This window comes from Globicephala melas, chromosome 15, assembly GCF_963455315.2.
Source record: "Globicephala melas chromosome 15, mGloMel1.2, whole genome shotgun sequence".
NCBI classification, from domain to species: domain Eukaryota; kingdom Metazoa; phylum Chordata; class Mammalia; order Artiodactyla; family Delphinidae; genus Globicephala; species Globicephala melas.
In genome coordinates, this window is record NC_083328.1 from 78,495,062 (window position 1) to 78,518,257 (window position 23,196).

General features: G+C 42.8%; 1 protein-coding gene across 1 annotated transcript in view; it reads right to left on the reverse strand.

Moving 5' to 3' along the window:
- Window positions 1–16,553: 16,553 nt before the first annotated feature.
- Window positions 16,554–23,196, reverse strand: part of CYP24A1 (cytochrome P450 family 24 subfamily A member 1) — a 15,476-nt gene continuing 8,833 nt past the window's right edge. The window contains exons 7-11 of the mRNA XM_060285334.1: window positions 20,604–20,770; window positions 19,730–19,808; window positions 19,053–19,250; window positions 18,835–18,955; window positions 16,554–16,974 (exon numbers count right to left, since the gene is read on the reverse strand). Coding sequence (XP_060141317.1) covers window positions 18,845–18,955; window positions 19,053–19,250; window positions 19,730–19,808; window positions 20,604–20,770 — 555 coding nt within the window. The 3' untranslated portion in view covers window positions 16,554–16,974; window positions 18,835–18,844. The remainder of the gene's footprint in view (window positions 16,975–18,834; window positions 18,956–19,052; window positions 19,251–19,729; window positions 19,809–20,603; window positions 20,771–23,196) is intronic.

Here is a 23,196-nt window from a genome sequence, read left to right on the forward strand (position 1 = left end):
TTTGCTATTTCTTTTTCATAGGTTGGAAATAATTTTTTTCCAGGCCTCAACCATCTTTTCAGGTGGTTGTGAAAAAATCAGATCTTAATTTAGTCAGCCCTAAGGTAGCTTTAGGGGAATATATGTTTCATGGCCTCATCAATAAATGAGCATATTCCTGAGGTTCTCCTAAGGCTAAATGATTCCCAAGGTTTTCAGAGTTTCTGTACTTGATGTTATGTACCCGATTTTATAGACTTGATAAATTTTGGTGGTTCCTTTCTGTAACTGGCTGATTGGATACTGTGCTGGTTTGGACTTGTGAAGGTAAGGAAGTAATCTCTCCTGTTCCAAACACCTCAGGGCGGATAAAGAGGGGGTCACGTGTGTGTCACCCGGAAACGGAAATTCTGAACTGAGAGTGTGCTTTAAATAATACATGGATTTGGCAAATCAGATGCTCTTAGAAATGTCATTCTCTAAGGAGGACAACACATCGGAGGGTCTCTGTAGGAACAGGTCTTAATGACCAGAGACTCTCACCCCTAATGGAACCAAACCACCACTCAAGGCTCACTGCTCCACGAACCGCTCAGTCCTGATCAGGGAGCATTGGGTGAATGTTCTTCTCTCCCACCAGAGCTTCACGGCAAAAGGGACCGTGTCTGCTTTTGCTTCCCGTATCGTACACCCTGCACCAAGCATGGTGCCGGCACATAGAAATCCTCAACACATCCTCTTACTTACTACTTTTGGAAGGAAGGCATTAGAGCGTAGTCTTTATGTGTGTGGCTTGGGGGGGTCCCCCTGCTGGGGTTGGGTTCTAGCTCTGTCACTGATCTTTGAATAGGTTACTTCTGTCTGTACCTTGGTTTCCTCATCTGTAAAATGGGGATCATAAAAGTATCTGCTTCACAGAGAGATTGTGCTCTCTTTCTTTTCATGGTCTAGTTTTCTGATATATAAGACTGTCCAGATTCACGCCGGTTCCAAGCTTTTAATTATTTTTAATGTACTAACTTTTTGTATGTTTAGTGTTTAAATGTATCATTGGTGATTTGGGTTATTCTTAAATAAGTAGTTTAGAAATTTGGATCAAGGAAAAGAATGTGTGTGTGTGTGTGTTTGTGTGTGTGTGTGTGTGTGTGTTTTAATTGCTGGTACGTTGTGTCAAGCCAAGCTTTAACTATTTGTGGTCGGCACATCTTTATTTTGAGGAAACAGGGTCACACTTTATTTTAACAATGTGAAAATTTATCTTGGTAATGTCTTGAATGGTGTGGGATTTGGGAAGGATTGTGACATTTGAAGAAAGGAGGAGAAAAACGAGAATTCAAACTAGTACCTTCTAATTTCTATGCCCCAGAAAACATTGACGTGTGTATGTTTTAATCGTTGCCACTCTGTCTGAAAGTCACAGAAGAACACTCAGAGGAGACAGGGGAAGAAACAAGTCTTCAGAATGGTCCCTAACATGAAGCAGCTTGGCAGAAGGGCGCGGAGGCGCGTGCTCGGGGGCGCGTTTTGAAGGGGCTGCATCACCTGCGGTTATTGATGGAGCTGGTAGCTGCGGAGAACGGGACAACGGAGGGAAGGGCATCTCGCCTATTTCACCTTGTGAACCGATCATCTTAAGTCAAGAATGAACTCCTGTCCCCGCACGAGTATTACAGAGTTGGCCCAGGCGTGTAGAAGGAGAGAGAGAAGGAAAGAGCAAAGGAATCTCAATGTTCCGGGACCAGACACAAAGTACTTATACGGATTTCCACAGAGGAGCCGGTTTATCTGAGGCACATTCCTTACTTGAGGTGTTTCAGGAGATTCCCATAACATTCTGTAATTATCCCAACCTGTGTTCAAGAAATAGCGTGAGACACCATGACATTACCCGACAACCTCAGTTTCCTGCGGACGATAACTGGCTGTGGGAAGGAGGCCCCAGAGATTCCTGTGTGTAGCAGGCTATTATTAACCTTTTCTTCAAAAGAAATACCATTACTGTCAAATCAGAATCTTTTTAAGCTTTTAGATGCTTATTGGGTCTGACACATCGAAGTCTTCAACCCCGAGAAGCGTGTTAAGTCTTTATAAAATTGTTTCCCATATTAGTTACCTTATTTCCCTTCAAATTTCTCTTCCATTTTCTCCATCACTTATTGTTGGCTAATTGACCACTTTTTTGTTGTTGTTTGTTTATTTTTTATTGATTTGGGGGGGATGTCACACAGATTTTTAAAAATTAATTTTTATTGGAGTATAGCTGCTTTACAACGTTGTGTTAGTTTCTTGCTGTACAGCAAAGTGAATCAGTTATACATATACATATATCCCCTCTTTTCTAGATTTCCTTCCCATTTTGGTCACCACAGAGCAATGAGGAGAGTTCCCTGTGCTATACAGTAGGTTCTCATTAGTTACCCATTTTATACATAGTAGTGTATCTATGTCAATCCCAATCTCCCAGTTCATCCCACCCTCCCTTCCCCCCTTGGTATCTGTAAGTTTGTCCTCTACATCTGTGACTCTATTTCTGCTTTGCAAGTAAGTTCACCTCTACCATTTTTCTAGATTTCACATATAAGCGATGTTATACGATATTTGTTTTTCTCCTTCTGACTTACTTCGCTCTGTATGACAGTCTCTAGGTCCATCCACGTCTTTGCAAATGGCACTATTTTGTTCCTCTTTATGACTGAGTAATATTCCACTGTATATATGTACCACATCTTCTTTATCCATTCCTCTGCTGATGGACATTTAGGTTGTTTCCATGTCCTGGCTACTGTAAATAGTGCTGCAATGAACACTGGGATGCATATTTTTGAATTACGGTTTTCTCAGGGTATATGCTCACGAGTGGGATTGCTGGGTCATATGGTAGTTCTATTTTTAGGTTTTTTGTTTGTTTGTTTTTGTGGTATGTGGGCCTCTCACTGTTGTGGCCTCTCCCGTTGCGGAGCACAGGCTCCGGACACGCAGGCTCAGCGGCAATGGCTCACGGGCCCAGCCGCTCCGCGGCATGTGGGATCTTCCCGGACCGGAGCACGAACCCGTGTCCCCTGCATCGGCAGGCGGAATCTTAACCACTGCGCCACCAGGGAAGGCCCTATTTTTAGTTTTTTGAGGACTCTCCATACTGTTCTCCACAGTGGCTGTATCAATTTACATTCCCACCAACAGTGTAGAACAGTTCCCTTTTCTCCACATCCTCTCCAGCATTTCTTGCTTGTAGATTTTTCGATGATGGCCATTCTGACCGGTGTGAGGTGATACCTCATTGTAGTTTTGATTTCTCTCTAATAATTAGTGATGTTGAGCATCTTTTCATGTGTTTGTTGGTCATCTCTATGCAACTGACCACTTTGTTAATTGGTTATTTTTCTTAGTCTTCCATAAAACTATGAGATAATAAACTAGTCCTAAGTCTGTGATGTTGTGCACCCCAGAGTTCAAATCCAATACTCACTGAAGGTATGGCTGATGGGAAAGAAGGTCATATAGTTCGTGATAAAGTGCTCCTAAGAAGGGATTCTGGCACCATCCACAGTGGATAATTTTCCTCATTCTTTTTTTTTCCGTACACAAAGTTCCTGATGAGTTCACCCAGTAATTTTGTCACAGCACTGTTGGGGATGGTGATTCCTGGGCCATAATTGAACTCAGGGGGGTTTGTACCTGGGCTATGGGCCAAAATATGTGGGAGAAAATCTCTCACCGGTACGCCTGAAGACGCTTGGTCTATGTACTTTGGCAATAAAGTGCTCAAGAGTGGAATTCAACACAGTTTTCTGGTTTCTCTTTCCTGGTTGCTTCTTTTCTTGGCTTGAACAGTGAGTCAGTATGTTGGTCTGTGTGTGAGGTTCAGAGAAGCATCCAAAGGCTCCACCTCAGCTTCATGGAAGAGTGAATCTATTTGCCACCTTTAAGTCTGAGGTTCAAGTTCACACCCCTTTGGTTTATTTCTAAGTGTTTTCCGCATCAAAAATCGCTTCTTTCTTCTTAGAAGTCATCTCATCAGGGCTTCAAGTTCTTCTGTCTGGTAGAATGCTTTGTTTTTACTTAAAAAAAATAGCTTGCTAGCTTGGTGCTTAGTATATAATGACGATATCATTTATCTGCCATTGTAGGAAAAGGGAATTATTATTATTTTTTTTTCTTTAGGGGGAAATGAGTTCATGTTGGGAGTACCTGATAACCGCTGGTTATCAAACACGTGTTTCTTTCATTTCTTTCATTGACTTGAGAGATCTTTTTAGAACATTACCTGTGCTAAGAACTTAGCCTGAAGGGGCAAGAAGAGGAAGTATTTTTTGCAGGTGCCCAGTGAGAGCTGAGGCAGTGGAGGATGGGTCCTGGAAGGAGACGTAGTCTAGTGGGATGAAGTTAGTGGCGGACACGTGGCCTGAGGGGTGACAGAAGCAATACTCTGGCCTTTCTCACTTCCCAGCCTCTGATTTCCTGCTGGTGCGTGCCTCCCATTGGCTAAATCCAAATGTAGCCAAGGGCAAAGGATCTGGAGGACCATGGAGGTCAGCCTCTCAGGAATAGAGGTGGGCACATATGGATCTGGATGGGGAAGCAAAGAGATGAATAAGGGTGATGTGACCCCAGAGAAGCCCTGCACACAGGGCATCCTTTCTCGAAGTCTCTTCCCAGCCATCACTACACGGTTTCTCACAGCCGGTAGATCCACCGCCATTCAGCACGTGAACTTCTCTGGCTTTGTTTTCCTCTGCTCAGCATCTCTCCTATTCCCCATTTTCTTCTTTTCTATTTTTCTATTCTTCATCTTCTCTCCTCCCCTTCCTCTTCTCTTGCTCAGTGTCTCTACTGTTCTTGGAGCCTTTCCTTTCCTAACAAAAGTCCTAAACTTCCACTGAAAACCACGAAGATCTCTTTCATGAACTTTTTTTCCAGTTGAAAAGCAGAAGGATTCAGCAGGACAGTTTCAATTTTGAAACGGAAAGTTGCATAAGACCTTCTCTTCAGGTTTTGAATCTTGGTCTTGATTATCAAAAAGAACCAAGATTTTTGGCAGAGTTCTTTTAGATAAATGAGTACTGCTTACATCATGCAGTAAGAGAAAAAAATAACAAAAAATTCTAAAAAAGGAAAAAGAAAACCCCATAAATATTGTAAATCTTTTCTCAGTACCGCAGGCCTCTCACTGTTGTGGCCTCTCCCGTTGCGGAGCACAGGCTCCGGACGCGCAGGCTCAGCGGCCATGGCTCACGGGCCCAGCCGCTCCGCGGCATGTGTGATCTTCCCGGACTGGGGCACGAACCCGCGTCCCCTGCATCGGCAGGTGGACTCTCAACCACTGTGCCACCAGGGAAGCCCCTAACTGCCATTTTTGTGTTTGCTGTTTTCAATTTCTAATGCTGGTTACACCACTCAACTGACCCCTGGGAACATCCCAAGAGCTGTGTTTCAGGTTGGATGAAATGAAGACATTCCCAGTGCGACACATGATGCCTGTGGGCTGATAAAGCTGCCACATCAATCAGACTCTTATTAAGAATTATTGGTTATTAATCACCCCAGTCCCTGAACATGAAGATGGATTCATTATTGCCCTAGCGACAACTTTCAGAACATAAATGTATGCCTTTCATCTGAAAAGAGGGAAAACTGTTTCCCTTTCAAAATAAGAATTTATTTTCCTGGTTAGGACATCACCCATGTATTTAGCAGTTCTACAATGTGCTGAGATCCACTTTGAGGGGGTAATGATTCACGCAGACACGGAATTGGGTTTCAGACCCTTTGAAGCCTAATTTGCCCAGTTGTAGACATTAAGTAACATGCAGTTGGGCGTAGAATCCAAACTATTCCTGGGTTTGTCTTTAATGATTAAAAATGCCTGCATGTGATGTGTCAACAGCTTGTAAATTCATAATTGGGGCGAGGCTGCTGTGGCTCTAGTTGCCAATAACATGTGAATATCGGGTTCAGAGTGTCCAGTTAGGGTGGAACATTAAACAACGTGTGGTAGCGAATGAATACAAGATCACTCACGTCCTGGTGGAAGTTTCTTTGAAGCTGCACTGTGTTCTATGAAATTGGAGGAATGGCTTCCCAGGTAACACTGACTTTACCATGTGGCCATATTCAGAGGCCAGAGAAGTCGTGATGAACTAAAAGTGGGTCCTTCTGAAGCCTCCCCAGATAGGATCAGACACAGTGCAGGGATGGAGGGTTGGTCAAGAATGAGACTCCTTCCTGATACATCTGAACCCTCGCCAACGTGGCTGAAGCATTTCCACGCAGAAGTCAGCATCTGGTTTCGTCGTGCTGGGCCTCCTTCCTGGAGGTTTGAATTGAATGGCGGTTTGAATTCCTCCGAGGCTGAAGGTGTCTCTGTCCAGCCTCTCTGCTTTCTCAGTGTCTGCAGTTACTGTCTTAACTGGCATTTCCTTGTTGTCAGTACGTGTACTGTTTGTGTAAGCCAGGGTTCAACCTATTCTCTCTCTGCTTCTTTTTAACCATCCATTCATTCAGCAGCTTTATATTATGATCCCACTTTGGCCAAGGCACTATTTAAGACACTGGGGAACACAGCAGTCAGCAAGGTAGATAAGGTCCCTGTTCTCTTATATTCTTGTTGAGGAGATACGTAAGCAAACAAACAAATAATTTTAGAAAGGGCTAAGGAATATGAAGGAAATAAAATAGGGTGATGTTGTAGGGCAGCTTAGTGGGAGTAGGGGGATGGCAACATTACACGCGACAGTTGTCTCTGAATAAGCTATTTTTATGCTGGGACCTAAAGAATGAGAATGAGCCAGCAATGCAATGATCTGGAGGAAGAGTGTCCCAGGTAAAGGAATCGCAATCGCAAAAGTCCTCAGGCAGGAATGAGCTTGGTTTACTGAAGCAACAACAATGGCACCAACGGAATCAGTGTGGGGTATGCTTAGTGAGCAAGATGAGAAGGGTAAGAGATTATGTCAGAATGCATCAGGGCCTGGGGTACGTACACCATGGTGGGGAGTTGTGATTTTAATCAGTTATATCCATCCAACTGCACACCCTACATTCCTTCACTTCCTTGCTTATCCATCTTAGTTATCCTGATTCATCATTATAATCACTCCCTTGAAAACATCTTCCCCCTTTGTATTAGTTATCTATTGCTGTGTAACAAATTGCACCAAAAAAGTTTTGTGGCTTCTTGGGCAATTCTGTCTGAGGGTCTCAGGAGATCGCAGTCAAGGTAACTATAAGTTATCTGAAGGCTTGAATGAGGCTGGGAGACTCACTTCCAAGTTGACTCACTCACATGCCAGGTAGGTTTGTCCTGGTTGTTAGCAGGATGCCTTAGTTCCGTGTCTCATGGGCCTCTCCGTAGGACTTCTTGAGTGTCCTTACGACATGGTGCTGGCTTCGCCGTAGAGAGAGTGATCCAAGAGAGTACAAGGTGAAAGTCACAATGTCTTTTATGATCTAGCCTTTCATAATATCTATTGGTCACACAGGTCATCTTGCTCAGTGTGGGAGCGGAGGGGCCCCACAAGGGCAGCTCATCTTTCTACACCTTTCAAGTATGAACTCAGACTCATGTAATGTCTACTGTGTTGATGTTTTTTTTTATGTCTCATTTGAAGACATAAATCATAGTGATTGTGAGCCCACGCTCTGGGGTCAAAAAGAATATTGGGTTCAAAGATCAGGTTTACCACGCCTTAGCTCTGCGAACTGTGGCATATTTCTTAACTTTCTAAGCTTCTATCTCCTCATCTGAACACTGGAGATAATTCTACCTCACAGCTCATGATTGATGTAAAAACTAAAGTAAGATAATGCTTATAAACAAACTTAGCCATAATGATTGTCACACAAATTCTCAGTAGATATTATCTACCACTGCCCTTGCTCTTATTCCTTTTTTTTTTTTTTTATTACTGCAGAATGCAGCTACTCCTTGAAGTGTTTCATAAAGTTTAGTGATGTGCTAACACTTCTGGGAAGCCCAGCCTGCAATCAGTTTAGATTGGAGGGATGGTGGATTTGGTGGTCTGCATGATCCCCGGTAATGCATACTCAGGATGCCAGAAGTTCAGACATGTCATAAAAAATTCCCCTTTGGTATGGTAAAGTTTGGCAGACCCACCATTTGCCCTCAGATGAGCTGGGAGTCAAGCACTGGGCCAGCTCAACAGGAGCATCTAAGTTCAACCCCAATGCAAAATCTAATCAACTCTCAAAGCCAAAGGATGAGCTGATGATTCAGGTATTTATATCAAAAGGTGTTACAAGATTATTTGGAACATGGTAGAGGATAAGAAACAGATTTCAAATCCATTCCAGAGTTACATTTCTTGACAGTCTTCTAGGAAATGAAGCTAATGAACTTTTAAAGATCATTCAGTGTTCTCAACTAAGGTTTCTGAGCACTTACTATGTACCAGACACTAGACCAAGTTCTGGCAAAGCAGCTAAGAGCAAGTCTGCCTGAACCCCAGCTCTCATGGTGTTCAAAATTAAAGTCATCAGTTAGAGATCATAGCCCTTATTATTCTTTTTGATGGCTTAACTTTCTACAAGTTGCCAGAAGTTGCTAGAAACTTGAAGGATTTCCATCCTTATGTCCAAATGAATAATAGCATTAGTGGTAGGGATAACATTTGTACCGAGTTACTCAGCCACCTAATTATTCAATAACAGATAAAAATGCATTAACTTGCTGAGACAAACGTGTTTCCCGAAGCCATTGTTTAGAACTGAATTGCCAACAACATGTTTTGAGTAATAATGTCTTGTTCACAAGTCATTTTTCTCAATTGTCTTTCTGAGGGCTGATACAAGATCCCTGGGAACTGTTTGTAATGCAAGATAAATATATTGGTAATGAACAGATTCCCAAAGCAATTTCAACACTGGCATGGAAATCTATACATTCCCTAAACTTTCTTTGCTTCAAAGGCAGGCGGAATTCCTTCTGAAATGGGTAAATGGAATGCATTCGGTAAACTGCAGCTTTTGTTGCAGTTAACTCAGTGATTCATGTGGTTCCTAATTTTGTCAGCCTAATCTGACCTGACAAGCCAATTCTTTATTTGATTGCTAATCCATAGTACAGATTTTAATCTCCAACACTTAATAACTCACCCCTACATATCTTGGAAAGTTCACGACTGCCGGTGTAGGCATTTTTACAGTTGTGTGTACAGGTCTCTAGGGAGACAATACATGCTTGTGGAATGAATGCATGCTCCTTTTCGTTCTCATTTCAATGGATGGAATTTGCATCCAACGCTTGAAATTTTGCACTATACTGAAGTGACATCTCAACCGAGAAAAATCCTAGTGTGAGCAGTAATTCTCAACTGCGGTGATTTTGCCTCCCAGGGGACGTTTGGCAATGTCTGGTGACATCTTTCGTTGTCACAACTGAGAGAGGGTGCTGTTGGCATCTAGCAGGTGGAGACCAGGGAAGCTGCGAAGTATTCTGCAATGCACAGGACAACACCCCGACCCAGGGAATTGTTTAGCTTTAAACGTCACTAATGCTGATGCTGAGAAACTCTGATTCAACCAGGGTTGGTCTAGATAATTCTGTTAAGAACTTCTGTAGAAAAGGGAAGACAAGTTACTTAATTTATCCAAACCTGTTTATTCATTCATATCCCGGGGTTGGTAACAGTAAGGACTTGTTGCTGTCGCTGTGCATTTAAAAATGAAATAACGGGGGAATTCCCTGGCAGTCCAGTGGTTAGGACTCTATGCTTTCACTGCAGAGGGCCCAGGTTCAATCCCTGGCTGGGGAGCTAATATCCCGCAAACTGCGTGGCCAAAAAAATAAAAAATAAAATGAAATAATGTACACAGAGTGCTGACTACATTGTTGGCACACAGTAAGCACTTCAGTAAATGATTATTATCATCATTATTATTATTACTGTTATTAGCTTATCTCCTAAAAGAAAATGTGGCTTCTGCCTTGCTCTCACTGGGAGAGGTCAGCTGGGCTATAAGTACACACAGGAAACTCTATGAAGATATCCACGTAGTGAAGAACTAAGGCTCCGTCCAAATGGCTAGCAACTTGCTGCCCCACAAGGGAGCCATCTCGGGAGGGGGTTCTCCAGCCTCAGTCAAGCTTTGGGGAAAAAATGTAAATGACTTAAACTGACCCAAGAAGAAAAAGAAAATCTAAATAAACCAATAATCGATAAAGCAATTGACGTGGTGGTCAAACACCTCCATGCCCATGTCAGGGCTGGGTCCATGGCTATGGGATCTTACATGGGCAGTCACATGGGACCCCAAGCTTAGATGGGCACTTGGTTTAATGCCTTGGGCCACTATCTTGAAATTCTTAATTTTTTTTTTTAACAAGAAGTTCCTCATTTTTATTTGACACTGGACCCTGCAAATTATGTAGCCAGTCCTGAGCATACCTGTGTAGTTTTATAGGTGTTTAACTTTTAAGGTACTAATAATCCAAAGCCTTTCTGAAAACAGGAAAAGAAAGCATGCTACCCAGTTCATTTCAGAAGGCTAGTGTAACTTTTCCAGCTTCCAACATCTCTTGATCAAAGTCACTTAGAAATTTAGGGATAAAATGTGATTTCATCAGATCTGCCAGAACATGAATAACTACCAAAGTCATTCATTACTGAGGAAGTTTGATATTGACCTACACAAATGAATTGTCCTTTCCTCAGATGAAGTTGTTTTCTGTTTTGTTTTTTTTTCTGGTCCTAACAAGGAACATGTTAGACAAACTTATCCTAAGTTCATTCCGGGCTAGTTGATGAGTTAACTATTTTAAGCTCTTCCGGTACTTGTAGACTTTTAAAGCCTTAATATGAATTTTTTCCCAGGTCATTTGCTAGTGAACCTTGGAAAAACTTGGCAAATTGAATGAGTGCTCATCCAAAGTCAGACTCAGCACCTTTAACCAGAAACTCTAAGAAAAATAGATGGAATTAGTCTTGGGAATTTCATTAAGAACACAATGGCCGCATATTCTGCTGTGTCTATGGCCCTGATCTAGCCGACACTGTACTTCTAGAAGGCAATCCTTCTAGAAGCTAAACTTCATGGCCTTATTATTTTAGTTCCTCATTTTAATTAATAGTCTGCTTCTGTTATTTAATGAAAACCAGAATCCACTTCACTGATGTCTCGAAAACAGGAGTGCCCTCCCTTCTTATTCACTTTCATGTTTTCTTCCTCATTTTCATCTATTCATTTTCAATGAGAAGTAAGATAACTCATGTGGGGTTTTCCCACAGTCAAAATGTACCTGAAATTAAAAATCTTAAACACGTTTGAGAACAAATGTTAGATAATTTCCTACAATTTAAGTGTTAAAAAAGAACTAATCAATCCTATCTTGACAGGTGGGATGAGCTTGTCTCCATAGTGAACTACACTGTGGAAAGCAGAGAATTTCCAGAAGGGAACAAGGAACAACTCTTATAACGTGAGAATAGAATTCCTTTATCCTTAACAAGTATGCAATTTAATAGATATTTGTTGGATAAATCAGTGCATGATACTGTTCTGATGATTAATCTGGGACTTACTAGGTTCCTTTTTGGACTTTCCTTTTTAATAGGAGGTTGCCCTCAGTTCCTTGCCATGTGGAGCCCCCCCATCAGCCGTTTAGTCATCAAAACCTGCAAAGGAGAGTGTCTCCTGGGAGGACAGATGTGACAATCTTCTATTACATAATCAGGAGGTGAGGTCCCGTCACTTTTGACATAGGCTATTGGTTAGAAGCAAGTCACAGGTCTTGCCCATACTTTGAGGGGGTTATATAACGATGTGACTAACAGGAGGTGGGAAACACGGAGGCCACCTGAGTGTCTGGGCTCCACAGCCAAACGTCCTGGGTTCAAATCCTGACCCCATCGCATAAGAGTTCCAAGAAACATAAGCATTTATTAATCTCCAAGCCTCAGCTTCCTCATCTGTAAAATGAAAAATCTACTCACACCTTCATCCTAGGGTTATTAAATTCCAGAAATTCCTCATTTCCAGATACCCTTGTGCCATTTTCATGGTTGTTTTGCCTAATTTATATGCTTTGAGAAATATCACTCACTATCATCTCCCCTCTATAATGTAAATCAACTTATTTAAAAAGCAAATTTAATAGTACTACTAGACATTTAACAAATATTAGTATTACAGAAGATAATTGTAAACACACATTATCAGTAATAAAAGTTATTTGTCTGCATACCTCCCAAATTCACCCTGCACATCACTTGTGAAAGGTATATATGCCCCCTTGAGAGGTTGGGGCCAACAGAACCTGCATGCCACAACTACTGAAGCCCACACGCCTAGAGCCCGTGCTCCGCGACAAAGACCCTGAGTTCATCTCCTCTCGTGAGCACACCAAAATCACAACTATCTGCAGAACAACCATCAATGAAAAAGACCAGAACCTACCAGAAAAGATCTTCCACAACTAAAGACATAGAGAAGGAACCACAGCGAGACGGGTAGGAGGAGCAGACTCGTGATACAGTCAAGTCCCATATTCCCAGGGTGGGCGACCCACAAACTGGAGAATAATTACACTGCAGAGGTTCTCCCACGAGAGTGTGACCTCTGAGCCCCACGTCAGGCTCCCCAGCCTGGGGGGTCCTGCCCTGGGAAGACGGGCCCCCAGAGCATTCGGCTTTGAAGGTCAGCAGGGTTTAACTTCCGGAGCCCCCCAGGACTGCGGGGGAAATAGCGACGTCACCCTTAAAGGGCCACACAACCTCTCACGCGCACTAGGGCCCAGCACAAAAGCAGTAATTGGATAGGAGCCTGGGCCAGACCTACCTGCTGGTCTTGGACAGTCTCCCGGAGAAGCGGGGGTGGCTGCTGCTCACTTTGGGGACACAGACACTGGCAGGTGGCATCCTCAGGAACCGTCCTACCGCGTGGACGCTGCCGCTTGCCGGCTTCCGGCGGGTGTCCTGGTGGGAGCCTCCCTCCAGCTCATTAGTGCCAAGGCCTGGCCCTACCCGACAGCCCATAGGTGCCAGTGCTGGACGCCTCAGGCCAGGCAACTGACTGGGCAGGGACCCAGCCCCACCCATCAGCAGACGGGCTGCCTCAAGACCCCCTGAGCTCACTGCCGCCTCTAGACACGGCCCTGCCCACAAGAGGGCCTCGGACGCAGCTCCGCCCCCCCGCGTTGAGGCATCAGCTCCAGAATCCCCTGCGCCCTGGCCCTGCCCTCCAGGAAGCCGGCTCTGGCCTCGGGACCAGCCTCACCCACCAGGGGGCAGACAATAGAAAACCGTAATCCCCCCGTCCGCTCGTAGCAGGCCAGGCCCTTCGCCGAGACCAGCTGGGCCTGGCTCTGGCCAGGCCAACACAATCTTTGGGACGCCTCAGACCCCATACCCAGCTGTGTTAGGAGCTAGCTCCTTCCACCAGTGACCCGCCATCAGCCCTGAGATCCCTGGGCCCTGCAACCACACTCAGGCTGCTGGAGTCACCCGTGCTACCTTCTGTCGTAGTCACACCTCTGCTCTGAGCACGGACGGTTAAGTCTGCATGGGTTAAAGGTGCATATAATGCAACTCCCCTCCATCACCTGCTTATGAGTATAGCTGCCCCATAAATAATTTTCTACTATTCAGAGGAGCAGTGCCAATCTCGTGTGTAGAATCTTGGCTACAAACATCGAGGAAATCCCTTGATCTCTCGATTCTCTCCTTCCTTCCGTAGTTCTTTTCCCTCCCCTCTTTTCTTGCCTCCCTCTCTCTCTCCAAAAATTATCTGGACATCTCAAAAGCCAAGTGGACAGCATTCCCAATGTATCCTCATGAACTGGTTTCCCATAAGCACCCATTAGACTTTTGTTTGAGCTAAAGAATGGAGGTGGCTTTCGGGGAGACAGAATGGGGACTGGAGGAGACATAACGATAAGCCACAGACGCTGAATGGCATGTATGATTGACAACAATCGTAACAGATCTGCCACGTTCACCTGGGCCGAGCAGTGTACCACACACCCATCTACCAGGCTGTGGCCAGGAGGTTGTGTGACTTGGCTGAGTCCTGGCTCAGCCACCTGTCAACAGGATGACTTTGGGGAAATGTGCCTGGATTTATTGGTCACCATAAAGTTCAGAAGCACTATTTATATAATCAGTTAAAAAAAACACTTTTCATTGTAAAAAACAGTTAAAGTTTGTTTAAACTCTGAGCTTCAGTTTCCTCCTCCACATCTGTGAAACGGAGGTAACATGAGCACACTTTTAGAGTGAGTGTATCAATCGGGGCTCCCCCTAAACAGAGACCAACAAATAGGATATATAGAGAGAGAGAGACAGAGAGAGAGAGTGTCAGCCTCAGCCTCTGGGGGATTTCGATCATCCAGGAAGACATCCTCCAGGAAGCTTGAGCTGTGCTCTGATTGGTGCATAGGAGAGATGAACAGGTGAAGAGTGCTCCAGGAGGAAAGACATCAGGTGCAAAGACTTGGGGGCAGAGAGTGTTTAAAGAATAGAAGAGACTGGCAGAAGCCAGTGTGGCCAGAGTGCAGAGGCCTCCGGTGGCTCGGGTGCGCTGGGGCCTGTGGGTGAGTGGGCTGTACTTTACAAGACACCGAAGTCCAGCTTAAGGAATTGGATCTTTATGTGAGAGCAATGGGATGCCACAGAAGCAGGGCTGGGACACCGTCGGGCTTGGGTTTTAAAAAGACCAATATGGCCAATGGACAAAGAACAGTCTAGAAGGAAGCAAGATAGAGATCAGTTGGCAGTTTCTGCTGTGGTCCAGAGTGAAGGGGATGGTGGTGCATATAGGAGTGAATGGAGTAAAAAAAGGAAAGTTATTTTGCCATTCAAATGATCATCTTTTGGTAAAGCTACTGTAAAATATTATTGTAATATTATATTGTAAACTAGCCACATGACAAAATTTTCTAGTGATACAAAGTTTGAATGTTTAACTTTGGTTGTAAGAAATGCAGTGAAGGGGAGGGGCTTCCCTGGTGGCGTAGTGGTTAAGAATCCGCCTGCCAATGCAGGGGGCACGGGTTCAAGCCCTGGTCCAGGAAGATCCCACATGCCGCGGAGCAACTAAGCCTGTGTGCCACAACTGCTGAGCCTGCATGCCACAACTGCTGAAGCCCACACGCCTAGAGCCCGTGCTCCGCGACAAGAAAAGCCACCGCAATGAGAAGCCTGTGCACCACAACAAAGAGTAGCCCCCACTCGCCGCAACTAGAGAAAGCCCATGTGCAGCAACGAAGACGCAACACAGCCATAAATAAATAAATAACATAAATAATTTTTTTAAAAAATGAAATGCAATGAAGGGGAAACATCTCACATATTTGAAAACTTTTATTCTTTTAGAGAATTCAAAGAAGATATACAGATGAAATCTGACAACACATGTGGATTTGTAATTCTAAAAAGAATTTCACAGCAGTGAGAAAGCATATACTTATTTTGGTGATGTGCACATATTTGTTCAAAATAAAGATATAAATGTACACTTCTGAAATAGTCTAAAAATGTAACCTAAAAAGGGAAATCTTTATCAAATATACAGAAACATATAGTATGCTTTTAGGAAAAGTAGTAGTAAAAACCTGTGCAAATAAACTACATGTAAACACAATTTTTAAGAGTTTTACAAGTATTGCTTAAATCTATATGCCTTTTCCGTTTATGAAATCATATTTTCCCAAGGAGTTCAAGTCACATAACATGGTTTACCTAGTTAATCTATAATGTATGCACACTTTACTACTGACCCATCTATAGCTGGGAAAATTAAGGCAGGGAAAGTCACTGAATATTTTTAAGCCATGACTAAACTTTAGAACATTGCCCTAAACTTCTAAGTCAAATATCATATATATATTTTTAAGTGATGTAAGCAAATTGCCATTCGAATACACACACACACACACACACACACACACACATACACACAATTTAAAAACTACTGATCCAGTCCTTAATAGATTAAATAGACTCAATGCCATAATTAAATAATTTCAGGATCCTTTAACACAATGATGCCACAGTAAATCATTAAGGCATTCTTAGACAGGAGGTTTTGACTTCATTAAAGTACTTCTTAACATAGAGGTTTTCTCTAATTTTCCAATAATGTTTCTATTTCAAAACAAGAAAAAAAACACAACAGCTTCATAGAGACCTGATAACTTTAACCAATATTTAGTTTTGCTTCTATTATTAAGCAGTATTTCCCCAAATATATTAAACAGAGTTACAACAAATGGATCGTCAATACTACACAGGCCCCCAATAATCTAGCTATAGTCGGTCTTTCATTGTGAAATGTAAAATTCTGAGAAGTGAAGATTCCAGCAGTGAATCTGGTAAAGCTAGGACAGAAACATTTAGTGACTTTACTTATTTATTTATTTATTTATTTATTTATTTATTTTTGCGGTACGCAGGCCTCTCACTGTTGTGGCCTCTCCCGTTGCGGAGCACGGGCTCCGGACGCACAGGCTCAGCGGCCATGGCTCATGGGCCCAGCCGCTCCATGGCATGTGGGATCTTCCCGGACCAGGGCACGAACCCGGGTCCCCTGCACCGGCAGGCGGACTCTCAACCACTGCGCCACCAGGGAAGCCCCATTTAGTGACTTTTACCTGACCAACGGATAAGTGCCCAACTGCCCTATACAAGAGAAAACAGGAATGATGAGCAATTCTGTGTAAGTCAGGATGGTGCTGACGTCAGTTACGTGTAGGTTATGTGTAAGCAGGCGGTATACCCTGTAGAGTGCCTGGCATTCCAACAATCTGCTTTCCCTGAGCCAGATACCATCTTAATAAATACCATCAGCTACACAGACAGTACAGCTTCTAGAACAATTGTACAGAAGAAAGAGTATAAACACCTGGGACTAAATGTTCTTTACATGCTGTTTCACGCTCAGGGTTTTGATGTGTGCTTTCCTGTCATGCAGAAGCCCAAAGCCTCATTCTTGCAAAAGGGTAAAAATTGCTGCTCGCGGTCTTGGTAAAAAAAAAGAAAAAATCTGGAAAATAAAGTATACCCCAATTATACATCAGAGCAGTATAGTTAAACAAGAGGAATTATTAGCAAAAAAATAAATGCTAAAACCAGTAGTGCCCTGGGCTCTTGTGTTTCACCAAGATAACTGTGCACACTGTCCTAGCTGAAGACTGGAAGTTTCGCAATTAAGCTAGAATTCCTTCATTATCCTACTTGATTCAACTCTGTTTGTTGGCATGTTCAGAATCTGACAATTGCCTAATGATACCAGACACGTAGGGAGGAATTCACTGGGCCTCAATCAGAAATTTCATCTGTAATTGCATGTTTCCCGAAATAATCCACCTATCAGCAAATACCCTTGCAGTTAGCAAATAGCAACTAGTTCTAGGCAAATTCTAAGTGATGTCGTTGAAAGGGAAGAGTGATTAAGACTGATTTTTACCACTGGCACCTAATTCTATAAAGCTATGTATCAGAAATGTCATATTTTCACATCTGATAATACTAGAGATTTCTCAGGCTAACTTCTTATCCCTGCAGTAGTTGAAAATTCATTTTATTGTGGATTAGGGGGAAATAACTAGACTAAAAAAAACACCATTTCATCAAGGAAATTAGAAATAAGGCTAAAGTATACTATTAGGCCTATGTTAATTTAAAGGAAATAATTAAGCAGCAATTAAATAGCTGATATATGAATATGGCAAAAATTATGAAGCTGGCATGAGAACACCCACACTGTCAGAAAAGGTAATAAATGGTATGTTGCAGAAAAAGTATTACATTGTATTTAATACAGGCTGGTAAATATCTCCTCTTCTATGCCAGGGGTCTGTAAATCAAGACCCTATGGTCCAATAAGTACTACCACCTCTTTTTACAAATAAAGATTTATTGAAATATAGTACTGGTAGGCAGAATCATGGCCCTCAAAAAAGGCTGAGTCCCTAATCCCCAGAACCTGTGAATAGATTACTTTGCATTGCAAAGGGAGTGTTGCAGATGTGATTAAGGTTATGGACCTCGAAATGGGGAGATCATCCCGAATGATATCCTGTCTGAGAGATGCAATAGAACAAGGATGAGGGATTTGAAGCCTAGACGCTAGTTGGCTTTGAAGATGGAGGAAGAGGTCATGAACCAAGGAATGGTGGCCTCTAGGAGCTGAGAATAACTCTTAGTTGATGCAAGAAAACAGAAACCTCAGTCTTACAGCCGTAAGAAACTAAATTCTGCCAACAACGGAAATCTGTAAGGGAACAGATTCTCCCCTAGAGCTTCCAGAAAGGAACACAGCCCTGCCGAATGACAACTTGATTCTATCCTGGCAAGAGCTGTGTTGAATTTCTGACCTATAGAATGATAAAATAATAAATGTGTGCTATTTAATACAAGTTTTAGTAATTTGCAAGTAATTTGTTTTAGTAATTTGTTATGGCAACAATAGAAAACTAATACAATAGTCACCCCTATTCATTGACCAGTTGTCTGAGGCTGCCCTGAGGTGGAGCAAAGTGGATGTGAGAGAGACCTTATGTCCTGCAAAGCCTAAAATATTTGCCAACTGGTCCTTTACAGAAAAAGTTTGCCCCCCACCCCGATATTCACAAGCAAAAACCATGACAAGCAGCTTGCATCTTGGAGCACTTAGTTGATGCCAGGCTCTGGGCTAGGTATTTTGTATTCATATCATCTTTCTGGATGGATACTATTTTGGTCCCCATTTTACAAACGAAACAAAAATTGTGAAGGCAGAAAGGTTAAGTAACTGTTCAAGGTCACCCAGTGAACCAACAGTGAGCAGGGACTCCAAGCCAAGTATGGTTGACTTCCAAGCTTGGCTCACCTCTTGGCCATTCTCCACACCCCAGATGCTCACCTGAGGCCTCCTATCTCTGGTGGAAAGCAACGGGGAGCTGTCGGCTGGGTACCAGGATGCCCAAGTGCAGCATCTCCACAGGCTCCTTGTCTGTGGCCACGATGGCATATTTGCGGACGATCTGGAACACAGAAGCACAAAAAAGCAGAATCACCCCTCTTCTCCTGCCTTGAGGAATAGCCCAGAATACAGCTGCAGAAATCCCATCAGGGTCTTACCCAGCAGAGAGCCAAATGCAGCTGGAGCTCGGCTAATCGGCGACCAATGCACATTCTTTTCCCAATGCCAAATGGAAGATGGGCAAAAGGGTTGATCTTTTTCTTGTCTTGAAGCCATCGTTCGGGTCTAAACTGACTTGAATCTTCAAAATTTTCTTCATTGGACCCCAACACATGGGTATTTAGCATCAATACTGTCTAAAAACACACAGAAACACAAAGCACTTAAAGAAAACGTTTGAATAGCAAAATTTACAAAAGCCATCACCTTACAAATGTGAAAGTAACCCACAAAGGTATAATAATGATGAATGCCAACATGTATTGGGTGCTTGAAATGTGCCAGGTGATACTGGCACAATAAATAGGTCATGAACTTTAAAATTTTACATCACATTCTCACAACAATCCCATGTGGTAGGTTTTATTATTCCCATTTTACAGATGAGAAAACTGAGGCTCGCAGAGGTTATGTAACTCACTCAAGGCTATACTTGAATCCAGGTCTGTCTATGGAGACAGAAGACCATTATTCCTAATGCTAGACTACACAACACGTCAACTACATACTGCAATCTACACGTTTCCAAAATGAATGCTCTCCCAGTAGAAACGTTTAGGGAGATCTGATGGCTATTTGAAAAGGGTAAGGTACAGACTGTGCAAATTCTACTTACTCCTTTCGGTAAAGCATATTCCCCCAGAACCATTGCTTTGTCAAGAGTTCGAGTTGTAAATGGCACACTCGGGGTAAGCCTGAAGAAACAAGATCAGAGATGTCTAAGTGGGCACGGACCAAGTTCTAGCTCAAGGGAATGCAGATTCTGGTTAAGTAAATAGTTGCTGCCTGAGTTCTCAAAAAAGGAACATGATCCCAACTCTTTACAAAGAAGTTCTGTCTCTTTCTTCCCAATATTTACACCTCTTGTTTATATTCTTTATCTTATTGTGTTGGTTAAACCCCCAAGTACAAGCCTGCTTCATAGCTGTTAATAGTGTTTGTTCGGTTTCATTCCCCGTACACATTCAAATGTGTACATTGACATGCTTCGCCCTCAAGCTTGTTGTTTGTTCTCGGTTTCTCCTAACTACCCTTCATGAAGTTAAAGATATTTCCTTCTGACCCTAAGACATTGTGAGCTTTGTTTTCCAGAAAAAGAATTTTCAAAGAACATTTTATACAGAGGCTCAAAACCAAAGGTGTCTCTATGTCTTACATAATAATATGGTTCCTTGCTGAGGTTTCATCTCACATCCTTCAATCGTGCACCTAATCTTAATTATTGCTCATAGCGTCCATTAGAGTATTATGATTACTGATGTAAAGGGCAAGACTCTGACTTTCCAAGATTTAATAGAATTTGCCCAAACGATTTAGGAAATGAGTAATAGAAAAGGAATATGGTCCAAAGGCTCTTTTTTTTTTTTTTGTAGCTTGGTAAATGTTTACGAATCAACTGTGGGAGCCATCTGTGGGAGGGCATCCCTCATTATGTGTTGCAGAGAACAGCCTTCTGACATATTCATATTGGCTTAGGCACGTGTTCTTACCGCATAGATTCTTTCAGACAGGCTTTTAAATATGGCATATTCCTCAAATCCTCTGCCCGTGGCATCTGATTCTCAGGCAGTACACTCTGAATTTCCTTAAGAAGCTTTTGTTGCACGTGGGGATTACGAGATAAATTGAAGAGGATCCACATTAAGCTGTTTGCTGTCTGAAAGCCAAATGGACATAAACTTGAGTTTTCTGCAAATAAACTGCCTTAAAACCAGTATGAGCTGAACCAAAGGTGATGCCTACCACCTCGTCATGAAAACATTAGGAGTGACGCCTTTTTACATGTCCTTCCTGGCTGTGCTTCAAATAAATGCCCTGTATGAAAAGTCAGATTTAGTTTCTAAAACACATCAACGAATAATAGCTTATTTCCTGAGGGAATCAAAGTAGAATTCTTTAAATAATCAGCTGCATTAGGACGCAAAATATAGTTTGGTACAAAAATTGAACACAAATGAGGGCGTGTAGAACTGGCCCAATGAGAGTCGGATGGACGATTGCAACAGTATCAATTTCCGGGTTGTGATAACAGTTTATCTTATGCACATGTTACCATTGAGGGAAACTTGGTGAAGGATTAAGGGATCCTCTCTATTTTTTTTCTTAGAATTGCATGTGAATCGATAATTATCTCAAAATGAAATTTGTTAATTGTTTAATATAAAAAATAATATGAAAATTGAATGAGGAGAGAGCCTAAGAGTGTTGCTAATAAAAGTGTCTTTTTTTTTTTTAATTTTGCAATGCAAATGCACAAGAAGTTGCATTCCTGGAATTTAACAGAAAGATTTTTTTTGCCACACCCTCAAAAGTTACCACAAAAATAAAAAGGCATTATCTGACCCAGGGTTTCAGCCTCAAGGAAAGAGCCCTGGTAGGAGGCGGCCAACACCAAAATAAGAAATTCTAGCGTCAAGTTGAGTATTTCAAAGAACCAGCCACAATTTCTGACAAAGACTCATGGCCTTTTAAGTGGCATCCTTTATTTCCTTTCCAAAGGCAATGAGAAGAGAAAAAATATTGGCAGAAACAACCAGTGCAGCTTTTAGCTTCATAATGCTCACCACTGGTAGTCTTATGTATTTGTCTTTAGGCCTATTTTTGTCTAATTTAAGCCAAATATTCCCATAAAAATGGTCATTGTGTCCTCTCTGCAGACATGAAGACGCTTTTGCTAAGTGCTATGTGCCACTCACATAAATGAGCCAAGTGCAGGACAATTTGGAGCGAATGGTATTTATTATCTTTGGAAGAAGATGCCTCCAAGTAGCCTTCTTCCTGTCAGAGGACCGCCAGCCTCAGCTGCAAATAAACCGTGGATGTCATTATTACAAGAGTCCAATTTACAAAACAGGAAGAGGGCATAGCCACCAAATTAGATACACTTTCAAATTTCTCTGATTTTCCAAATGTGACTTTCAGAATAGCCAGGACTAAAAAAAGAAACAGATTGAACCGTATCAGTGGGTCCCTTACCGCAAGTACCAAATAGAGTTTCCAAAAGGCAGATAACTGTAGCTTTCACCAAAGCCCTGTAAGACAGCCCTGGCCTTTTAGGATAACTGCAGGGGCTGAATGGAGGGGAAGTGGCCTGAGAAACCTCATGGGCACAAAGTATCCCGGCTTGACCTCCATGGAGGAGACACATCTCATAGCGAGCTGGCCTTGCTATTTCCACTCTCTCTGCTAGGTCCATTTTCCATCCACCAGCCAGAGCCCACTTTACAAAACATCAATCTGATTAAGTTCCTCCCTTGTTTAAAACACTCCAAGAGATTTCCATCACAGGTGCAGTAAATCCAAATGCCTCACAAAGGCTCCTGGTTAACAGGGCCCATCATCTTCTCCCCTGTCAACTCTGACCACATGTGCTAGGTCTCCAGTCCATCCTTCTTTCTGCCCAGGGCCTTGGCATGTGCCGTTTCCTCTACTTCGAGTGGTCTTCCACCAGCTCTTCCCTTGGCTGGCTCCTTCTCGTTATTCCAGTGTCAGCTCCAATATGACATCTCAGAGAGAGACGACCTCCCCTACCTCTCTATGACTTCACCCTGATGGCTTCCTCCAGGTCCTGGATCACTATCTGAAATGATCCTATTTCATTATTTATTTACATGTCTATCATCTGTGCCCCAAGACCACTTAAGTTCCATGAGGGGGGGGCTTCCCTGGTGGCGCAGTGGTTGAGAGTCCGCCTGCCGATGCAGGGGACGCGGGTTCGTGCCCCGGTCCGGGAGGATCCCACATGCCGCGGAGCGGCTGGGCCCGTGAGCCATGGCCGCTGGGCCTGCGCGTCCGGAGCCTGTGCTCCGCAACGGGAGAGGCCACAGCAGTGAGAGGCCCGCGTACCGCAAAAAAAAAAAAAAAAAAACAACAACAACAAAATTAGCTGTTTCCTTTAAACTGAAATCAAGTGTTTCCCAAACTCCCTCTGTTGACAATTTTAAGCAGAAAAAAATATTATTGGAATTGCAGAGAGTATTCCAATGTTTTTAGACTAAATAACATCCACGGTTAGGCACTTTGGGGTAACATGCACAGCCTAAAATATATCCAGTTTTTAAAAACCTCGATTATCTCCCTTGC